At 37.2% G+C, this 20,603-nt stretch overlaps 1 protein-coding gene and 1 long non-coding RNA gene across 2 annotated transcripts in view; one reads left to right on the top strand and one right to left on the bottom strand.

Annotated features, from left to right (window-relative positions):
• The window catches only part of LAMA2 (laminin subunit alpha 2), a 613,526-nt gene that overhangs the window by 589,911 nt on the left and 3,012 nt on the right, over positions 1-20,603 (top strand). Inside the window, exons 59-64 of the mRNA XM_032407892.1 lie at positions 468-580; positions 917-1,106; positions 3,078-3,233; positions 10,611-10,764; positions 13,391-13,521; positions 15,408-15,630. Coding sequence (XP_032263783.1) covers positions 468-580; positions 917-1,106; positions 3,078-3,233; positions 10,611-10,764; positions 13,391-13,521; positions 15,408-15,630 — 967 coding nt within the window. The remainder of the gene's footprint in view (positions 1-467; positions 581-916; positions 1,107-3,077; positions 3,234-10,610; positions 10,765-13,390; positions 13,522-15,407; positions 15,631-20,603) is intronic.
• LOC116634505 overlaps positions 10,721-20,603 on the bottom strand; it is a 40,335-nt gene continuing 30,452 nt past the window's right edge. Inside the window, exons 3-4 of the long non-coding RNA XR_004299984.1 lie at positions 11,909-11,974; positions 10,721-10,786 (exon numbers count right to left, since the gene is read on the bottom strand). This is a non-coding gene — a long non-coding RNA (uncharacterized LOC116634505). The remainder of the gene's footprint in view (positions 10,787-11,908; positions 11,975-20,603) is intronic.

Raw genomic sequence — 20,603 nt, 5'->3', positions numbered from 1 at the left:
TGGGAGACAGAAATGGGGAGGGCAAGAAGGAACACATTTTTTCTACTCTTATAACTTGGTGGCTAGCTTGTCATTTTCCCAGTCCCATCTTCGAAGACTATAACTCTTCATAAGTAAGTAAACATGAAAAGGAAACTCCAGTTTTCTCAGAAACATCAACAGTTTTTTTTTTCTTAGAGGGTAATGAAAACATGAATTGATCAATAAATATTTTTGAGCATATTGATTTGGCAATTCAAGGGTGCACTATAAGAAAACGGATTCCCACTCACTGAACATTTCATAGGAAGTGCCTACTATGTGGTAGAGTACGGAGATAAGTAAGAGACCATTTTTCTTCTTAAGGAGCTTCAATAAGATTACACAAGAACATTAAGCGAAAATAAAAGAAATAACTAGATAACAGGATTAAATTTTTAAAGAGCAGAGTCCATAATCTCCTCTTTCTCTCCTGGGTAATTTTGCAGGGTCCTTGTGCAGCAGAATCAGAACCAGCTCTTTTATTAGGGAGCAAGCAGTTTGGGCTTTCAAGAAATAGCCACATTGCAATTGCTTTTGATGACACCAAAGTTAAAAACCGGTATGTATTATTCTGAGATATTGGAAAAGAACTGATAAATGGAAGAACTAAGTATTTGCACTTATTCAAGTTTTAATCAACTACACTTATTTAATGCAGTAAGCCTTTTAATTCACGGAGTACAATAGAGAATCGAATTCTAATGGCCTGAGCCTGCGGAGCTCAGTGTTGGAAATCAGCAAGAAAAGTGGATTTGGAATCACCTGGAAAGTCCTCATCTCAGAGAACGTTTTACTGTCCTTTATGACAATTCACCTACGGGATCAGAGGCAACTTAATCTCAGAATAAGAATGCTTTTGTTTTTCGGTTTTATTTTGCATGCTTTCTTTCCGCAGCCTCACAATTGAGTTTGAAGTGCGAACGGAAGCTGAATCGGGCCTGCTTTTTTACATGGCTCGGATCAATCATGCGGATTTTGCTACTGTTCAGCTGAGAAATGGATTGCCCTATTTCAGTTATGACTTGGGAAGCGGTGACACCCACACCATGATCCCCACCAAAATCAACGACGGTCAGTGGCACAAGGTAATAATAGTCCATGGGAGGTTGGCAGTGTCCCCTGAGGGGGATGCCGGGTGGCAGCCACAGGCCTTCCCCGGGTGCAGATACAATGTTGCCAGTGCAGATCCTGACCCTGCTGCTACTGGAATGTGGCTGAGGCTAAAAATAAAGCCAGCGCCACAGACAACAGTTGCCCAGCCTGGGGAAATGTAATCGGACCCGGGTGGGTTTATGTTCGAGCACTCACATGCTGCATCGCGGTACCACAAGATGCCATTATTACCATACCGCTGTGGTTCCCAAACATCTGTCCACAAACCAGGGCCAGGTAGTTGAAGACATGCTACTCTCAGTGAGAAATGTGGGACGATGGAGCATGTTCATCTTAAATTAGCTCTATGTCTTCAATGTAAAGGAGTAATATTTATCCTGAGATTATATGTCCTTCCTTTTAAAAGGTGCTAAAATGGCCTCTCTTTTATGAAGTAATATTTGACGAACTTAAAAGCTGGGAAACTAAAATGGGCCCTAACACTTGCCCTCCCCTCCCCCATCACACCCCATACTGGTCTGTGAAAACCAAGAGTCTGAGAATCTGCTAGATCATGTTTAAAGGGCTCTAGGGCCACATTTCCAGCGATAGCCATTTGGAACAACTTTTAAAACATTGGCCTTACACCCAGAAACTGGTACTGTTATGGGCACAGAAGGATCATCTGCCACCTTACTGTCCTCTTTGGCATGACTGCAAATAGATAATATACTGCCTGATTAAAATGAAAACTCAGAATTTGTTTCTGCACCTGTGATCGCCTATTCAGTAAAGCTTCCCTCGGTCGACCAATAAAATGTTTAATTTTGAGAGTGTGATATTATTAGGTGGTGGATTTTATATATTAACATACTGTGACTTGGCATATCCTATAGAAAGTCAGAGAACCTGAAAAAATACAATACAAATGCAAAGTCAATCAATTTGTTATCTTGGAAATAAGAAATGGAATCTTCCTATTTGCCTGGGAGCTTATGAGTAGCAAATACAGATCTTCATGAAGGAGCTCTCATTAAGGCTTATTCTCCTCTCTGGCTAATAGAATAAACATGACAGTTGAAAAACTGACATATTGTTGGTCCACAATGCGTCTGGGATTAAGAAAGAAAGTTTAAATACTATAAGCAGCCAACTTAAGGAGGGATTTATTTTTGAAGACTTTTTTTTTAAACAATTGCTTCCCAAACCAGAATAGATAAGTGTAAAATGAGGTCTTAATTATTCTAATCCTGATGTAGATTCATTTTAAACCATCATTGTACTCCAACATTAGACTGGGCCACCCGTTCCTTTTCCTAAACTCAGACCGAAGTTTTTTATGCCCAAGCCAGTCTTGACAACCCCTGATTTCGCCCTGCCCCCAAAGAGAATTCACCCCACTGCTATAATTTCAGCATCAGGGAGCTGTCCGTCTTCCTCCCTCCCTTTGTACCAATCACGGCTGCCGTGGAAACGGCTGTGCAGCCTTGATGAGCAGCCCTTCCTTCCATTCCGCGTGAGAAGTGCCTATTAGGCAGAGGGATGTAGCAGATCTGAAATTGTGCAGGGGAGACCAGGCTTAGCTCAAACAAATGCATGTTTAAAACCGGACATGAATTTTGCAGCCCACTTAATTCAGGACCGAGCTCTCAATTGGCAAGGCTCCTGACAACATGCATGCCTCCTGATACATAGGCTCCCTTGGCAACCTATAGCAAAGTCTTTAATCTAAAACTCACCCAGGATGATTTTGTACCCTTTTGGAGATGGTAGTCATGGAAAAGACAGAGTGTGGGATATTCTGTAAAAACTGGTTAATTTCACTTATGGATTTCACACATATTAGGCACTTAGTAAATTCTTTCATTTTTCCTGACGAATATCCAGGAAGTTCCTACATCTTACACTCTGCGTATTTGAAATTTATCCATGATTGGCTTTAATGAGTCTTCTTCTTTTTATAGATTAAGATTATGCGAATTAAGCAAGAAGGAATTATTTATGTAGATGATGCCTCCAACAGAACCATCAGTCCCAAGAAAGCGGATATCCTGGATGTTGTGGGAATGCTGTATGTTGGCGGGCTACCCATCAACTACACTACCCGAAGAATTGGTCCAGTAAGGGTCTAATTTATTTATTTGTGTGTGTGTGGCTTAAATAACTGCCTGAGTCATGTATATATGTTGAATTATTAGGTCATATCGGCCCCAGACGACTTAGAGATGAGTAGGAAATTGTCTTTTCTGAGAAGTGACAGGTTTTCTAGATAGATTTGACTAGGAGAGGTAATATCACCAAACAGAGTGTTGACCCTGGAGCCAGACTCCCTAGGTTTGAATACCTACTAACTAGCTGTGTGGTCTGGGGCAAGTTACTTAATCTTCCTTTGACAAAGTTCTCTCTTTTGTAAAGTAGGATAATAGTACCAAACAAACAAGGTTACTGTAAAGATTAAATGAGGTAATATATTGAAAGTGCTTGGAAGAGTACTAAGCATATAGAAAGTACTGGAAAACAAGGAAGATAATGTTGATGGTATTGTTTCAGAACTAGAGATTTCACAAATATTGAGAGATGCGGTATTTAAACTACATTTGTCCAATACTGTACTACAGTATTTAGAGTACAGTACAGGATTCAAAATTTAAAGTCCTCACAATTTTATAAACCAGTGTTCACAAAATAATGTTTTGTCAGACCATGTGTCTGGGTTTCCTTTGGAAAGCATGATTTTAAGAAATACAGGGGATCAATGTTCTTAGAGAACATATTAGAAAGAAATGTATTACATTTCTATACTCAGAACATGTGATAATGCAGAGCCGTTCTTCATCAAAGACATCTGTTCATCATAGTTGTAATTCTCAGCATTTGGCTCCCCTTGTGGGTGATCAGTAGTATGCTCCTTTCATAGCTATTGGATATGCTACCCAGGCCTATCAAAATGAGAGTCTCTGGAGAGTGGCAAGAGTGATTAACATGTGTCCCTAAAATCAGATGAAATATAGTGGAGCAGAGTATGATTGAATTATATCCATGGTCCCTAAACTCTAAATGCTTCATGCAAACTTTCAAGTTCAAAGTGTATGTGCATTTTCTTAGGAAAGAGTTCACTGCTTTCATTAGATTTTCATTAAGGAAGAAGCACTAAGCCAAACTTAATGATCTTTTCAAATAGAATTTGAAATTAGATTATGACAAAATGTATATATATAGTAAGGTTACTAAACTATTAATCGAAACATAAGGGGCTAATTAAAAATTTGTTTAATTGTATAATTGACACACAACATTACATTAGTTTCAGGTATACATGTAATTTGACAAATGTATACATTATGCTATGACCACTACAAGTAAAGCACCATCCGTCACCACACAATGCTATTGCAATATCATTGACTATTCCCTATGCTGTACCTTTTATTCCCATGACTTATTCATTCCATACCTGGAAGTCTATACTTCCCACTCTTCTTCACCCATTTTGCCCATACCCCCGCCATCACCCCTCTGGCAACCATCAATTTGTTCTCTGTAATTATGGGTCTGTTTCTGCTTTTTGTTTGTTCATTCATTCGTTTGGTTTTTTTTTTTTTTTTTTTTTTTTTTTTAGATTTTACATATAAGTGAAATCATATAGTATTTGTCTTTTCTACCTTATTTCATTTACATAATACCCTCTAGGTCCATCCATGTTGTCACAAATGGCAAGATTTCATTCTTTTTTACAGCTCAGTAATATTCCATTGTATATAAATACCATCTTCTTTATCCATTCATCTATAATAGATACTTAGTTTGCTCCCCTGTCTTGGCAGTTGTTAATAATTCTGCAATAAACATAGGGGAACATATATCTTTTCAAATTAATGTTTTCATTTTCTTTGGGTAAATACCCAGTAGTGGAATTACTGGATCATATGGTAGTTCTATTTTTAATTTTTTTGAGGAACCTCCATACTGTTTTCCACAGTGGCTGCATCAACTTACATTCCTGCCAATAGTGTACAAGGGTTCCCTTTTCTCCACATCCTTGCAGAAACTTGTTATTACTTGTCTTTTTGATTCTAGCCTCTCTGAGAGTGTAAGAAGATATCTCATTGTGGTTTTGATTTATATTTCCCTAAGGATTAATGATGTTCAACATCTTTTCATGTGTGTGCTTGCCATCTGTGTGTCTTCTTTGGAAGAATATCTATTCATATCCTCTGCTCATTTTTAATTGGGTTATTTTTGGTATTGAGTTGTATAAATTGTTGATACATTTTGGATATAAACCCCTTATTGGATATGTCATTTACAAATATCTTCTATTCGGTAGGTTGCCTTGTCATTTTCTTGATGATTTCCTTTGCTGTGCAAAAGCTTTTTATTTCGGTGTAGTCCCAATAGTTTATTTTTGCTTTTGTTTCCCTTGCTTAAGGAGACATATCTAGAAAAATATTGCAATGGCTGATGTCAGAGAAATTACTGCCTGTGCTTTCTTCTAGCAGTTATATGATTTCAGGTCTCACATTGAGGTCTTTAATCCATTTTGATTTTATTCATGTATATGGTGTTAAGAAAGTAGTCCAGTTTCATTCTTCTACATGTCGCTGTCCAGCTTTCCCAGCACGCTTTGTTAAGAGTCGGTCTTTTCCCCATTGTATATTTTTACCTTGTTTGTTGTAGATTAAATGACCATATAAGTGTGGTATTATTTCTGGGATCTCTATCCTTTTCCATTGCACTACATGTCTATTTTTGTGCCAGTATCATACTGTTTTGATTACTAAAGCTTTGTAGTTTCCTTGAAATCTAGAATTGCGGTACCTCCAGCTTTGTTCTTCCTTCTTAAGAATGCTTTCGCTATTTGGAGTCTTTTGTGGTTCCATACAGTAAATTTTAGTATTATTTGTCGTACTTTTGTGAAAAATGCTCTTGGTATTTTGACAGGGATTGCATTGAATCTGTAGACTGCTTTAACAATATTTATTTAACAGTATTAATTTTTCAATCCATGAGCATGGAATATCGTTCCATTTGTGTCACCATTTCTTTCATCAATGCATTACAGATTTTAGAGTACAGGTCTTTTACCTCCTCAGTTAAGTTTATGCCTCGGTATTTTATTCTTTTTGGTGTAATTATAAATGGAGTAGTTTTCTAAATTCTCTTTCTGCTACTTTTTTATTAGTATATAAAAATGCAATCAATCTCTAGGTATTAATTTTGTGTCCTGTAATTTTACTGAATTCATTTCTTCTAATAATTTTTTGGTGGAGTCTTTAAGGTTTTTCTATGTATGGTATGTGATTTGCAAGCAGTTACAGTTTAAGAGTTTAACTCTTTCCTTACTAGTTTGGACACCTTTTATTTCTTGTCTGATTGCTTGTGGCTAGGATTTTCAGTACTATGTTGAATAAAAGTGTCAAGAGTGGACTTCCTGGTCTTGTTCCTGATCTTAGAGAAAAGCTCAGTTTTTCACCATTGTGTATGATGTTAGCTCTGGGTTTTTCATATATGGCCTTTATTATGTTGAGGTATGTTCCCTCTAAATCCACCTTGTTAAGAGTTTTTATTAACAAATGTTGAATTTTATCAAATGTTTTTTCTGCATCTATTGAGAAGATTATATGATTTTTATTCTCCATTGTGTTAAATGCAGTGTATGCTGATTTTTGAATGTTGAACCATTCTTGCATCCCCAGAGTAAGTCCTACTTGATTGTATTTTTAATATATTGTGGAATGTAGTTTGTTAACATTTTTATTGAGGATTTCTTACTTTTATGTTCATCAGAGATACTGGCCTGAAGTTCTCCTTTTTTGTGTGGTATCTTTGTCTGGTTTAGGTATCAAGGTAATGCTAGCCTCATAGAATGTTTTTGAAAACTTTCCTTCCTCTTCTACTTTTTAGAATAGTTTGAGGAGAATAGGTATTAACTCTTCTTTAAATGTTTGGTAGAATTCACCTGTGAAGCCACCTGGTCTAAGACTTTGTTGGTAGTTTTTGATTACACATTCAATTTTGTTACTAGCAATTGGTCTCTCCAAATTGTCTATTTCTTCTTAATTCAGTTTTGGAAGATGGTATATTTCTAGGAATTTATCCATTTTCCTAGATTGCCCAATTTGTTGGCATATAATTTTTCATAGAACTCTCTTATAATCCTTTGTATTTCTGTGGTATCAGTTGTTCTCTTTCATTTCTGATTTTATTTGAGTCCTTTTTTCTTCGTGATGAGTCCAGCTAAAAGTTTGTCAGTTTTGTTTATCTTTTCAAAGAACCAGCTCTTGGTTTCATTGATCTTTTCTATTGTTTTTGTCTCTTTCATTTATTTCTGCTCAGATCTTTATTATTTCCATTCTTCTGTTCACATTTGTTCTTATTTGTCCTTTTTCTAGTTACTTTATATGTAAGTTAGGTCATTTACTTGAGATTTTTGTTTCTTGAGGTAGACCTATAAATTGGTATAAATTTCCCTCTTAGAACTGATTTCGCTGTGTCCATTGTATTTTCATTTTCATTTTTAATTTCTTCAGTGATCCATTGGTTGTTTAGTAGCATGCTGTTTTGTGTCCACATATTTGTATTTTTGTAGTTTTTTTTCTTGTGATTGCTTTCCAGTTTAAACCATGTGGCCAGGAAAGATGCAGATGATGTCAGCCTTCTTCAGTCATATTTTGTGGCCTAACATGTGATCTATCCTGGAGAATATTTCATTTGCACTTAAAAAGAATGTGTATTCTGTTGTTTTGAGATGGAATGTTCTGTATATATTTGTTATTTCCCTGTTGATTTTCACCCTGGATGATGTATTTTTTGATGTAAGTAGGGTATTAAAGTCTCCTACTATTATTGTATTGCTGTCAATTTCTCCTTTTATGTCTGTTAATATCTGCTTTTTGTATTTAGGTGCTGTGATGTTGGGTGCATAGATATTTACAATTGTTATATCTTTTTGCTGGGTTGATCCCTTATCATTGTGTAATGCCCTTCTTTGTCTCCTGTTAGTCTTTGTTTTAAAATCTATTTTGTCTAATATAGATACTGCTGCCCTGGCTTTTTTTCTCTTCTATTTGCACTGTATAGCTCTTTCCATCCCTTCACTTTCAGTCTGTAAGTGTCTCTAGGTCTGAAGTGAGTGTCTTGTATAAAGCAGATAGATGGGTCTTGTTTTTTTACCCATTCTACCACTCTATGTCTTTTGATTAAAGCATTTAGATCATTTACATTTAACATAATTGTTAAGTATGTACTTAATACCGTTTTGTTAATTGCTTTCTCGTTGTTTTTTGTAGTTCTTCTCTGTTCCTTTCTTCTTTTGCTCTCTTTGTGGTTGATGACTCACTCTTTGTAGTGTCATGGCTGGCTTTCTTTCTCTTTTTGTGTATCTATTAAATGTTTGGGGTTTGTGGTTACCATGAAGTTCACATACAATATCTAAGTACATAGCAGTCTATAGTGATCACCATTTACATTCAAACACATTCTAAAAGAACGTATTTACTCCTCCCTCCACATTTTTTGTCTATGTTGTCATATTTTACATCTTTTTATTCATAGTTTTCTTACATCTAATTGTGGCCTTACCCTTTAAAGAAGTCCATTTAACATTTCTTGTAAGGCCACTTCAGTGATGATGAACTTTATCTCTCCTTCAATTCTGAATGGTAATCTTGCTGGGTAGAATATTATTGGTTATAAGTTTTATTTTTCTTTCCCCACTTTGTATATATCATGCCACTCCCTTCTGGCCTGCAAAATTCCCACTAAAAAATCAGCAGATAGACTCATGGGGTTTCCCTAGTACATACCTTTGCTTCTCTCTTGCTTCTCTTAAAAATTCTCTGTTTATCTTTAATCTTTGGCATTTTAATTATTGTTTAGAACTATCTGTGCTTCTTGAACCTGTAAGTCTATTTCCTTTCCTCGGTTAAGGAAGTTTTCTGCCACCCCTATAATGCAAATGTTTATTTGCTTAATGTTGTCCAAGAGATCCCTTAACCTATCCTCATTTTTTTAAAAGTTCTTTTTTTCTTTTTGCTGTTCAGCTTGGGTGCTTTCCATTACCATCTTCCAGATTACTGATCTGTTCTTCTGCATCTGTTAATCTACTGTTGTTCCCTCTAGTATATTTTTCATTTCAGTTATTGTAGTCTTCAAAACTGATTTGGTCCTTTTTATATTTTCTGTCTCTTTGTTGAAGTTTTCACTAAGTTCTTCCACTCTTCTCTCCAGTCCAGTGAGTATCTTTACAATCATTATTTAAAACTCTTTATTAGGCCTATCACTTATTTCTGTTTCATTTAGTTCTTTTTCTGAAGTTTTGTCTTGTTCTTTTATTTGGAACATATTTCTTTGTCTCCCCATTTTGCTTGACTTTCTGTGTTTTGGAACAGCTACTTCTCCTAAATTGTAAGGAGTGGTCTTATGTATGGTCATCCCCTGTGCGGACTGTGTGTGCCTGGTGACTCTTGCTGGCTGGCATGGGCTGAGGGTCACAGGGCACTCTGTGCTGGAACTGAACTGGGCCTGTGCGGGAGTGGTCCTGAGGCTTTTTGCACAGGGGGTACTCTGGCAGGACAGCTGAGGCTGATGCAGGCCTGGAGTGTTCCAGCATGCTTTGCTCCTGTGTCACCTTGCTGTGATGGCTGGAGCTAGAGGGAGCACTGACCAGGGGTGTCTCAGTGTGTACCACCCTGGGGTCACCTGGGTGGGACAGCTGGGGCTCGTGCGAGCTAGGGGCCTGGGGCTTCCTGAGGCAATAGGCCAGAAGCTGGACCCTGCTGTGGTCCATGCTATCAAGGTGGAGGGGGAAGATAAATCGTGGCTCTCACCAGCCCATCTGACCCAGAGAGTTCCAGCAGCTCCCCTGCCATTTGGCAGAGTTTGAGGGCTGAACCTTTTATGTACTAGTTGCTCTTTTTCTGTGCCCTAGGTCAGATGAATCTGCTCTCAGTCCTTCAGTACTATCCCTCCCCATTGTTGTTCACAGTGTTGGGGGCGGAGGTTCCCTTCACGGCCGTGTCTCTTGCCATTCTCTTTACCTTTTGTTGCGCTATTCAGTCAGCCTTCAACTCTTCTTCAGGAGGAATTGCTTTATAAATAGGTATAGATTTAGCGTGTCCATGGAGGTGAGTTCAGGATCTTCCTACATCACACCATCTTGGACCAGAACCAGCGTAAGGAACTAATTAAAAGTTACGATATTCACTTGGAGCACATAATTCTGCCAAACGAGCGGTCCCGTTAGAGACACAGTATGCACTATTTAGAATATCAGAACAAGCTAGATACATCCTACTTGAGAAGCACAACACAGGATTCTCTGCACCCATTGTGTGGAGCTCGGGGTGACAGCACAGATCCAGGTAGTTTGGGGGCTACCTTAAGACAACTGGCCAATGATTGCAAGCACAGAGCATCCCCACAAATTACTGAATTCCATATGAAGGCAAAGTTCTGGTAAAACCTGATATTTGTTTTTTTCTGACCTGAATATTTAGGTGACCTACAGCATTGATGGCTGCATCAGGAATTTTCAGATGGTGGAGGCCCCTGCTGATCTTGAACAGCCAACCTCCAGCTTCCATGTTGGAACATGTTTTGCTAATGCTCAGAAAGGAACATATTTTGATGGAACAGGTTTTGCCAAAGCAGGTGAGGCACTCCCATTTTCTTCCTGTTGAATATTAAGCAGGTACCAATATTAACTTCTTGCTTGTATGGGAAAATAAAAGTCCTGGATTTATTAAATTAGTATACTTCACTTAAACCAGAAATAAAAATGTATAGAATAAAAAACATCAAAGATTAATGTATCTGATTCTGAAGCAAACTAATAGAAAAAGTAGAGTAAAAGGCTATTTGGAGAGTTTATTTCATCTCCCCTAGAGATCAATAACAGCAAAATGAATTTAATTCCAAAAGAAGGTCCATATATTTATATGTGTAATTTATCTACATTCCAGTTTTCCCTGTCTACCTTTCTGAAGATGAGATAGCATTTTTCTTTCTTCCTCTCTTCAATTCCTTGTAAGGCTTCATGTCATGATCTCCCACTCCCACTCATACACCCAATACACACATACTGGTGCCCATTTCTCATTGATGGTGATGATGACTGGTACTTTTCCCTGACTTTCTTTAAGGATTTGCACCTTCTAGTGAACATCTCCAGAGTAGGTCTGGATCACTGATAGTAAATGTACAGTTTGGGAAAAAATATGAAATAACTTCTATATAATACAAAAAAAGACATTAACATACTTTAGGATAGACTATTCAGTCTTAGGGTTACCATAGATACATGCATTTGTTTTTTAAAAAAGAATAAATGTGCACATAATATATAGAAGTTATCATGGGAAACGGAAGTAAATAAGTTGTCATTCCTTCCTTCAAAAATATACTATCGGGGCACCTGGGTGGCTCAGTCATTAAGCGTCTGCCTTCGGCTCAGGTCATGATCCCAGTGTCCTGGGATCGAGCCCCGCATCGGGCTCCCTGCTCCGCAGGAAGCCTGCTTCTCTCTCTCCCACTCCCCCTGCTTGTGTTTCCTCTCTCACTGTGTCTCTCCTTGTCAAATAAATAAATAAAATCTTTAAAAATATATATATATATACCATCAATAGGTAAGAATCGGTGTGTTCAGAAATCACAAGAAGGTAAGTAAGATATATTTAAAACTATAAAAGACATACAAGCAAAGTTCTGTGGATATTTAGAAGAAAAATTAATTTTGATTGGGGAAATCGGGAATTGACATTTGAGCTAGGATTTAAAAGGTGAGATGAATACTCACATGCAAAACTTTTCAGAGATGGAGGGGCAGGGCCCTCGAACAAAGAGTAGAGGTGGGAAATTTCACCTACAGCAGAGGCAGAAAACAGATAAACAAAGGGTATGTTAAACATTAAAACACTGGGGGTAATGATGAGCCCGAAATTCCACATGCAGTGAAAATCCATAGCCTTCCCCAAGATTTCTGCAAATTCACAGATGGCTGGCATTTTCTTGGTCAAATTTGATGGCAAGCTTCAGCTTCTGCAGTTGATATACTGACCTGCCATTCTGCCTGGGCTCTTTTGGTTCTGGATCAGACTGGACCAGAAAATGAGCCACTTCCCCAATTTCTAACAACTCCTGCCATCCCCTCAACAGACAGTGAAATACAATCTATTTAAGACTTTTTAGAAAAGCTTACATCACTGGAAACATACAACTTCAATTAAACCTTTAACAACCTTGTCCTTAAAAACTTGTCAGCCACCTGATCACCATGGCTCTTACTGGCCACTTCGCTCCGTCTTCAGCTGAACTGTTTCATGTTGTTCCTTTCTTCTTACTTCTCCCTTTCAGGGACAAAAACAAGCACTTTCGGTTTTATTTTGCAGAACAATTCAGCTTCTTTTTCTCTTAAAATCTGCTCCGAATCCACCTGTGCACATCTAAACCCATCAAGGCTCTGAGTAGAACAATAAGTTTTTCACATAACAGACATTACCCTTCACTGGAGACAATGGTGGTTACACATAGCACTTATGTCTTGCCTAATAAATAGAAGACATGCAGAAAATTTCCATGAGTTCTTCCCTAGTACTCCATGCAGTCAATGTGGTCTAGCCCGCTCTTAATGAATGGCTTTACTTCTAAGAGGCATGTCTTAAATATTCCCTGAAAGAGTAAATAAATTAATGCATCAAATATAAGAAATTATAGAAAAATCTTACCTGGGTGAACTGGAAAAATCTATGTCCCAGATTCTCTTCCTTCAAAATTGTGCTTGCAATTCCTTTCTTTATTAATAAAATGGGAACTTTTGAATCCTTTCAGATCACTGTGGCACAGTAATCTTCGAGTGGCCTAGTAAAATCTTACTGAATAATCACTGAAATGCTTGACTTAATCTAACAGTAGGACTTCCAACATAATCATACATTGCTATGAGATTCTTTAAGTTAATCTCAGTGTGGGGTCATCCATTTATTTATTCATTCAACAACTATGTATTAAACCTCCCTGTGTTCCAGATACTTTGGTAGGCACAGGAATAAAATTGCCCTCCCAGAACTTACATGCTAGGAGGGAAGGCAACCAAGAAAATAAGCAATAACTATAAAGTGTGTTATATGATACAATGGAAGTATGGGCCATAAGAGAGTCTGGAACTTACTATAATTGACTAATATCTGAACTGAAATCTAAACCATTGCATTGTACAAATTTGAATTAACAATCCCTAAACTCTAATCTGTAATTAAAAAAAAAAATCTTCATTTTACAGTTGGTGGGTTCAAAGTGGGATTGGACCTTCTTGTAGAATTTGAATTCCGCACAACTAGAACAACTGGAGTTCTTCTGGGAATCAGCAGTCAGAAAATGGATGGAATGGGTATTGAAATGATTGATGAAAAGGTGAGTGTCAGTTTTCTAACTATTTCTGATTTCCTTATGATAGTGTTGTTCATATGTAAGAACCTCTATTGTGAAGCCCTACTGTATTCTTTGTTGGGAGAAACTAGATTGTGTGTTTTCAACATATTTACTCTGTAGACCAGTATAAACTTTAAATGTGCTAATTCTACAGTAAGCCACTTGTGTTGACAAATAATAGGCCAAAGGGTTTTAGATCTCAAACTCTTACTGTGTTGCTCAAAGTACATGAATACACTGTATATAAAACTATAGATTCCAATGGAAAAAAGAGGAGGGGGACTGGATTGTCTAAAATCAGTCTTTGCCTCTTCTCACACGGTAGGCACTTCTCAGAAGTCAAGGTGGCCAGCTGACCTACCAGCTGCTCGATGTTTATTTAAAAGCATCCTGATACCATTTTTTAAAAAGTGCAGATTTATACTAAATTTATATTAGTATAATAAATTTTGTCAATTTGCTTACAATGGATAAGCTAATTCTAAACACCTCTCCAGTCCCTGCCTGCCTATGAACAGTATCCTGCAACAAAATGACCTGTGTATATACTTTGTAGTACAGGCAGCAGGTAAAGAAGCAGGCAAAGCAAGAAGTTACCCAAATTTTCTATCTGGCTCTTAAATAGGAATCATACTTCATCTCTGGTCATATTTCCACTCATACAGTGTTGTGGCCTCCCAAGAAGAAAGACCACATAGTAACCTCAAATATGCTTTCTGTTGCCTCCTCTCCCCCTCTTGTCTTCGAACCATCATCAAAGGCAATAAAGCAAAAAAGATCCAGGAGTACAGAGGCAAAAAAGGGGATAAGCAATAGTTAATGGCTTTGCCAGATTTTCAAACACGTTCACTACATCTTGTTGGAGTAAGCTTCATTTCATCACCTGCTTATAACCACTGTTACTATCAATTTGTTGGGGTATCAAGTTCCAATACAATGCATGTGTATTTCTCACCAAGTCCTGCTATTACAAACTCCACCCAATATAGTAAGATCTTAATCTTTATATCACCATTTAGTTTACAAACTTTTCACCTATTGCAGTTTGTCATCTTTTTAAAGCCCCTATGTCTTTTCTTTTACCTTGTCAAATGTGTTGCCAGACTGTTTTTAATGTTTCAATATGTTTCTTTCCTTCATCAGCTTCAAAAGAATTCTGTCATCTCAAATTTCAGGGACTGTGCCATGTTACTGAAAACAGATTTTTCTCATTTAGACATGAACTTCCAATCTAAATTTTTCATTGTTAAGAATTTAACTGGCCTCCTGGCTCAAAGTCTTTGGCACCATTGACATGAAGCCTGCCCAGGAAAGTAATTGATGTTATTCTCAATCCTGCATATAAAATGGAATCCATGAAGGAAAAAAAGAATACATACAATTAAAACATCAAAAGCTTACATTTTAAAAAAACCAATAATCCTCTAAAATGAATTTGTAATTCGAACGAATGAATCACTCTAAACATCTTTTAAGAAATTTTATAAGGTTCACTAAGAACTCTCACACTCTATAAAGATCTATGGTAGGATTTGTCCCTGTGCATATGAGGTCTTTTTTTTTTTGTCAGCTAGCCTCAAATTATATGTCACATTTTCTGAAAGCAGAATTATTACGAGTCTCACACATCTTGCCTTTTGCCCCCGCCAATGCCCAGAAGCAAAGAACATACGTTGTGACTCCTGGTTATTAAATTTGTATTTTAATTTCTGTCAACATTTCTTTTTAATTTTTAAAATGCCCAGATATGTTCATTTCTAGCTATTCTAGCTGATGACTCCCCTAAAAACAACAATTTTTGCTATGTGAACCACCATGATACCTTTCTAATGAAACCATCTGTGACTGTTCAATTTCCTGCTTTCTAGCTTATGTTTCATGTGGACAATGGCGCCGGCCGATTCACTGCTGTCTATGATGCTGGGATCCCAGGGCATTTGTGTGATGGAAAGTGGCATAAAGTCATAGCCAACAAGATCAAACACCGCATTGAGCTAACAGTAGATGGGAATCAGGTGGAAGCCCAGAGCCCCAACCAAGCATCTACATCAGCTGATACAAATGACCCTGTGTTTGTTGGTGGTTTCCCAGGTGAGCCTTATCTACTCCAGCAAGAATTTCTTTGCTGTTACTGGATTTAAAATATTTATATTTCTGTAAATATGTCCAAGAATGTGTGCTTAAGTATACTTCTTAGCTTTAGAATCTACTCCCATAAATAACACCTTACCTGAAATTTCCAGGGTGTAAAATGAGCATACTACTTATATAGACCACATGGGACTGAACTTTACATGATAGCCCCCAAAGTTTCATTCTTGGGGAGATGGGGGCTAGAGGAAATGAATTTGGCTTATAAAAGATATGAGACATTTAACAGCAATGAAAGGCCAGAGTTGGTGTTCTTTCTGATTTTTTGAAAATTAATATACCAAAGGAATCATAAAATGTAATGGAACTTATTTCCTCAAGTTCTGGAAATCATTGGGTTAAACAAGCTAATTTCCCCCTTAGGTTATTATAGAGTTTATATTTATATTACAAAGAAACCCAAGCAATAAATCTGCATTCAAAATCCCCATCCAGCACATTAAGTATAGCATGTAAACCACAGAGAGTTACCTAAAGTGCCCATAAACAAGAGTGCCCAACTTGATGAGAAATAACCCAACTGCCTCTTTATAAATACTGTAATAACACACTCTTGGAATGGTCTTTCAGCATTTTGGCAAGAGAAACTGTCATTCCCATTTATGTAAAGCTTCTCTGCTTAACAAAACAAGCAAAATATATATTCAGCAGTCATTAATGGAGGAAAAGATATAGGAGCAATGGGGACCAATTCAGAGCTCCTTTTTCCAAAGTTGCTTCTAAGTTTGAAAAGAACCTACTTCTGCTTCAATCAGGATAACCCCCAAAATACTATGAAGGAGGTAATGTATTTCTCCATTCACGGTCTATGAAATGGGATCCTAGTTAGCACCTACAAGGCCTGCTGAAAGAATGGAGTGTCTTCTTAACAACAACAAAATTTGTATGAGTTTTCAACCAACTTAACCTTTGGGGATGTATTTTTACAATGTAAAAAAGTAATAAAGTCACCATTAAAAGCCCATGTCCTAATTAATTCAGTAAAGTATTTGGTCAACTGAATTCTTTCATTGAATTCCATAATATATCACAGCTATAAATTTGTTCATTCCAAACCAAATTGCTATCTTAAAATGTATAATTTCTATAGGTCTCCAGATTTCAGAATACATAACTATAGAAATACTGTAAGTTTAACTGTTAGCAAAGCTAAGAACAAAATCACTAACTTTACTTAAAGCAGCCGACTTCAAAACATTCTCTTAAAAAACTTTCAGAGGAGATGGCAGAGAGGACTCTAAGCTCACCTTGTCCCACAGACACAAGTAGATAACACACATATCAGTGTAAATAACCCAGAAAATGAACGGAAGACAGGAAGAAAAAACTCCACAACTAAATGTAGAGAAGAGGCCACATTGAAGAGGGTAGGAAGGGTGCAGATGCAGTGAGGAGCTAAAGGACTATAGGCCATTGGCAGAAGTGAGGGAGCCACGGGTGTGAAGAGAGGAGAGAAATAGACTATCACACTGGGGAATCTGCATGGGGAAGACAAATCCCTATAACACCTGGCTTTGAAAACCAGAGAGGCCAAATTTTGTCAGTTCTTACCACCACCAGCAGGACTTAAAGCCTGGAATGTTAAAAATCAGCAGACTTGACTCTGGGAGAGCTGGAAGGATGATAAGAGACTGAGTCCCCACCCATAAAGAGAGAGCACAACAAACAGCCTGTGGAGAAGCAGCAGAGAAGCAGCAATTTAAAAAAACACCTGGGGTATAGAGGAAGGAGTTATTTACTGTCCCAGAAAGACAGAGATTGCTAGGAGACTCCTCCAGGATCAAAGAAGCCAGCAGGTGCTATTTCCCTCCTCTGCCTCCCAGCACAAACACAAAGCCACCTGCAGAAACCAGTGCAGTCCCAACATTCATTACCTAACTTGCTTACACCAAGCCCCACATGCTTCAGTCCTGGCTCTGTGGCTTCCCTACCTCCAAAGACCAGCACAAACCTTGCCAAAACTGCATCTCCCAACCTCATGCTTTGCAGGGCCTCCATGCCAGCAGCAGCGGGCTGTCACCTCCCACAAAGGGCATGTGCACCTTGTTAAAACTGTGCACCTTGATCATGTGCATTTTGCAGATTGGTCTGGTCGCAGTGGCAGAGGCACATTCCCTCTGGCAGGTGACCAGCTCTGCCTTGTTAAAAGTGCATACCCACCCACTACTTTTAAGAGCAAGAGACTTAGCTGACTTTCCTAACACAGAGAAACAAATACAGAGAGACAAAATAAGGAGACAGAGGAAAACGTCCCAAATGAATGAAAGAATGGGACAAAATTGCAGCAAGAGACCTAAGTGAAATATAGATAAGTAATATGCCTGATAGAGAATTTAAAGTAATGATCATAAAGTACTCACTGGACTTGAGAAAAGAGTGGAGAACATCAATGAGACCCTTAACAAAGATAAAAAAAGAACCAATCAGACATGAAGAACACAATAATTGAAATTAAAAGTACCCTAGATGGAATAAATAGCAAATTAGAGGAAGCAGAAGAACACATCAGCGACTTGGAGGACAGAGTAATGGAAAGTAATCAACCTGAGCAGGTGAGAGAGAAAAAAATTATGCAAAATGAGAATAGACTTAGAGAACTCAGTGACTCCATCAAGCATAAGGACATTCACATTATAGGGATCTCAGAAGAACAGAGAGAAAAGGGGGCAGAACATTTATTTGAAGAAATAATAGCTGAAAACTTTCTAGACCTGGGGAAGGAAACAGAAATTCAGATCCAGGAGGCACAAAGATCCCCAACAAAATCAACCCAAGGAGTCCACATTAAAACACATAGTGATAAAAAGAAAAATTTAAAAGAAGCATTAGAAAAGAAAATAGTTACATACAAGGGAAATCCCACAAGGCTATCAGCAGATTTTTCAGCAGGAACTTTGCAAGCCAGAAGGTAGTGAATAATATATTCAAAGTGCTAAAAGGAAGGAAATTTGCATCTAAGAACATTCTACCCAGTAAGGCTTTTATTCATAATAGGAGAGATAAAGAGTTTCCCAAACAAAAGTTAAAGGAGTTCATGACCACAAAACCAGCCCTCCAGGGAATGTCAAATGGGACTCTTGGAGTGGAAAGGAAAGACCATAAATAAGAGTAAGAAAAGTAGGAAGCACAAAGCAGTAAAAATAAGTGTATCTGTAAAAAATAAGTCAAAGGACTCACAAAATAAAAGGATGTAAAGTATGACACCATATACCTAAAATGTGGGGAGGAGAGGAATAAAAAATGGGTTTAAACTTAAGTGACCATCAGTTTAATATAGACTGCCATATGCAGAAGTTGTTATATACAATCCTATGTAACTAGATCAAAAACCAGTAATAGATATGCAAAATATAAAAAGAGAAGAATCCAAGTATATCACTAAAGCAAGGGAAGAAGTGAAAAGAGAAGATCTGCAAAAACAACCACAAAACAAATAACAAAATAGCAATAAATACATACCTATCAATAATTATTTTGAATGAAAATGGACTAAATGCTCCAGTCAAAAGACATCAGGTGACAGGATGGATAAAAAAACAAGACCCATCTATATGCTGCCTATAAGAAACTCATCTGAGACCTAAAGACACCTGCAGATCAAAAGTGAGGGGATGGAGAAACATTTATCATGCAAATGGATGTGAAAAGAAAGCCAGAGTAGCAATACTTATATCAGACAAAATAGACTTTAAAACAAAGACTGTAACAAGAGACAAAGAAGGATACTATATGATACTAAAGGGACAATCCAACAAGAAGATATAACAATGGTAAATATTTATGCACCCAAATACATTAAAAAGTTAATAATAAATGTAAAGGAACTAATTGATAATAATGCAATAACAGTGGGGGACTTTAACACTCCACTTACATCAATGGACAGGTCATCTAAGTAGAAAATCAACAAAGAGTGGCTTTGAATGACATAGTGGACCAGATGGATTTAACAGATATATTCAGAACATTCCATCCCAGAACAGCAGGATACACATTCTTTTCAATTGCACATGGAATATTCTCTAGAATAGATCACGTATTAGGCCACAAAACAAGTCTCAAAAAAGTTAAAAAGATCCCAGTCATACCATACATCTTTTCTGACTAAAATGCACTGAAACTAGAAATCAACCACAAGAAAAAGTCTGGAAAGACCATAAATACATGGAGGTTAAATAACATGCTACTAAACAATGAATGGGTCAACCAAGAAATCAAAAAATAAATGGAGAAAAATGAAAATAAAAACACAATGGTCCAGAATCTTTGGGATGCAGCAAAGGTGGTCCTAAGAAGGAAGTATATAGCAATACAGGCCTATCTCAAGAATCAAGAAAAATCTCAAATAAATGACATAACCTTACACCCAAAGGAATTAGAAAAAGAACAAACCCAAAATCAGAAGAAAAGAAATGATAAAGATTATGACAGAAATAAATGAAATAGAAACTTAAAAAAAAAAAATAGAACAGATCAATGAAACCAGGAGCTAGTTCTTTGAAAAGATCAACAAAACTGATAAACCTCTAGTCAGATTTAAAAAAAAAAAAAACCTCAAAATCAGAAATGAAAGAGAAATAACAACTTACACCACAGAGATACCAAGGATTGTAAGAGAATATTATGAAAAACTGCCAACAAATTGGACAACCTAGAGGAAATGGACAAATTCTTAGAAACATAAACCTCCCAAAACTGAGTCAGGAAGAAATAGAAAATTTGAACAGACCAATTACTAGGAATGAAACTGAATCAGTAATCAAAAAATTCCTAACAAACAAAAGTCCAGGACCAGATGGCTTCACAGGAGAATTCTACCAAACATTTAAAGAAGAGTTAATGCCTATTCTCCTCAAACTATTCCAAAAAAAAAAAAAAAAAAGAAGAGGAAGGAAAACGTCCAGATTCATTCT

Source organism: Phoca vitulina, unplaced genomic scaffold (genome assembly GCF_004348235.1).
Source record: "Phoca vitulina isolate PV1807 unplaced genomic scaffold, GSC_HSeal_1.0 scaffold9, whole genome shotgun sequence".
In the NCBI taxonomy this organism is placed as follows: domain Eukaryota; kingdom Metazoa; phylum Chordata; class Mammalia; order Carnivora; family Phocidae; genus Phoca; species Phoca vitulina.
This window is presented reverse-complemented; position numbering and strand designations above follow the sequence as displayed.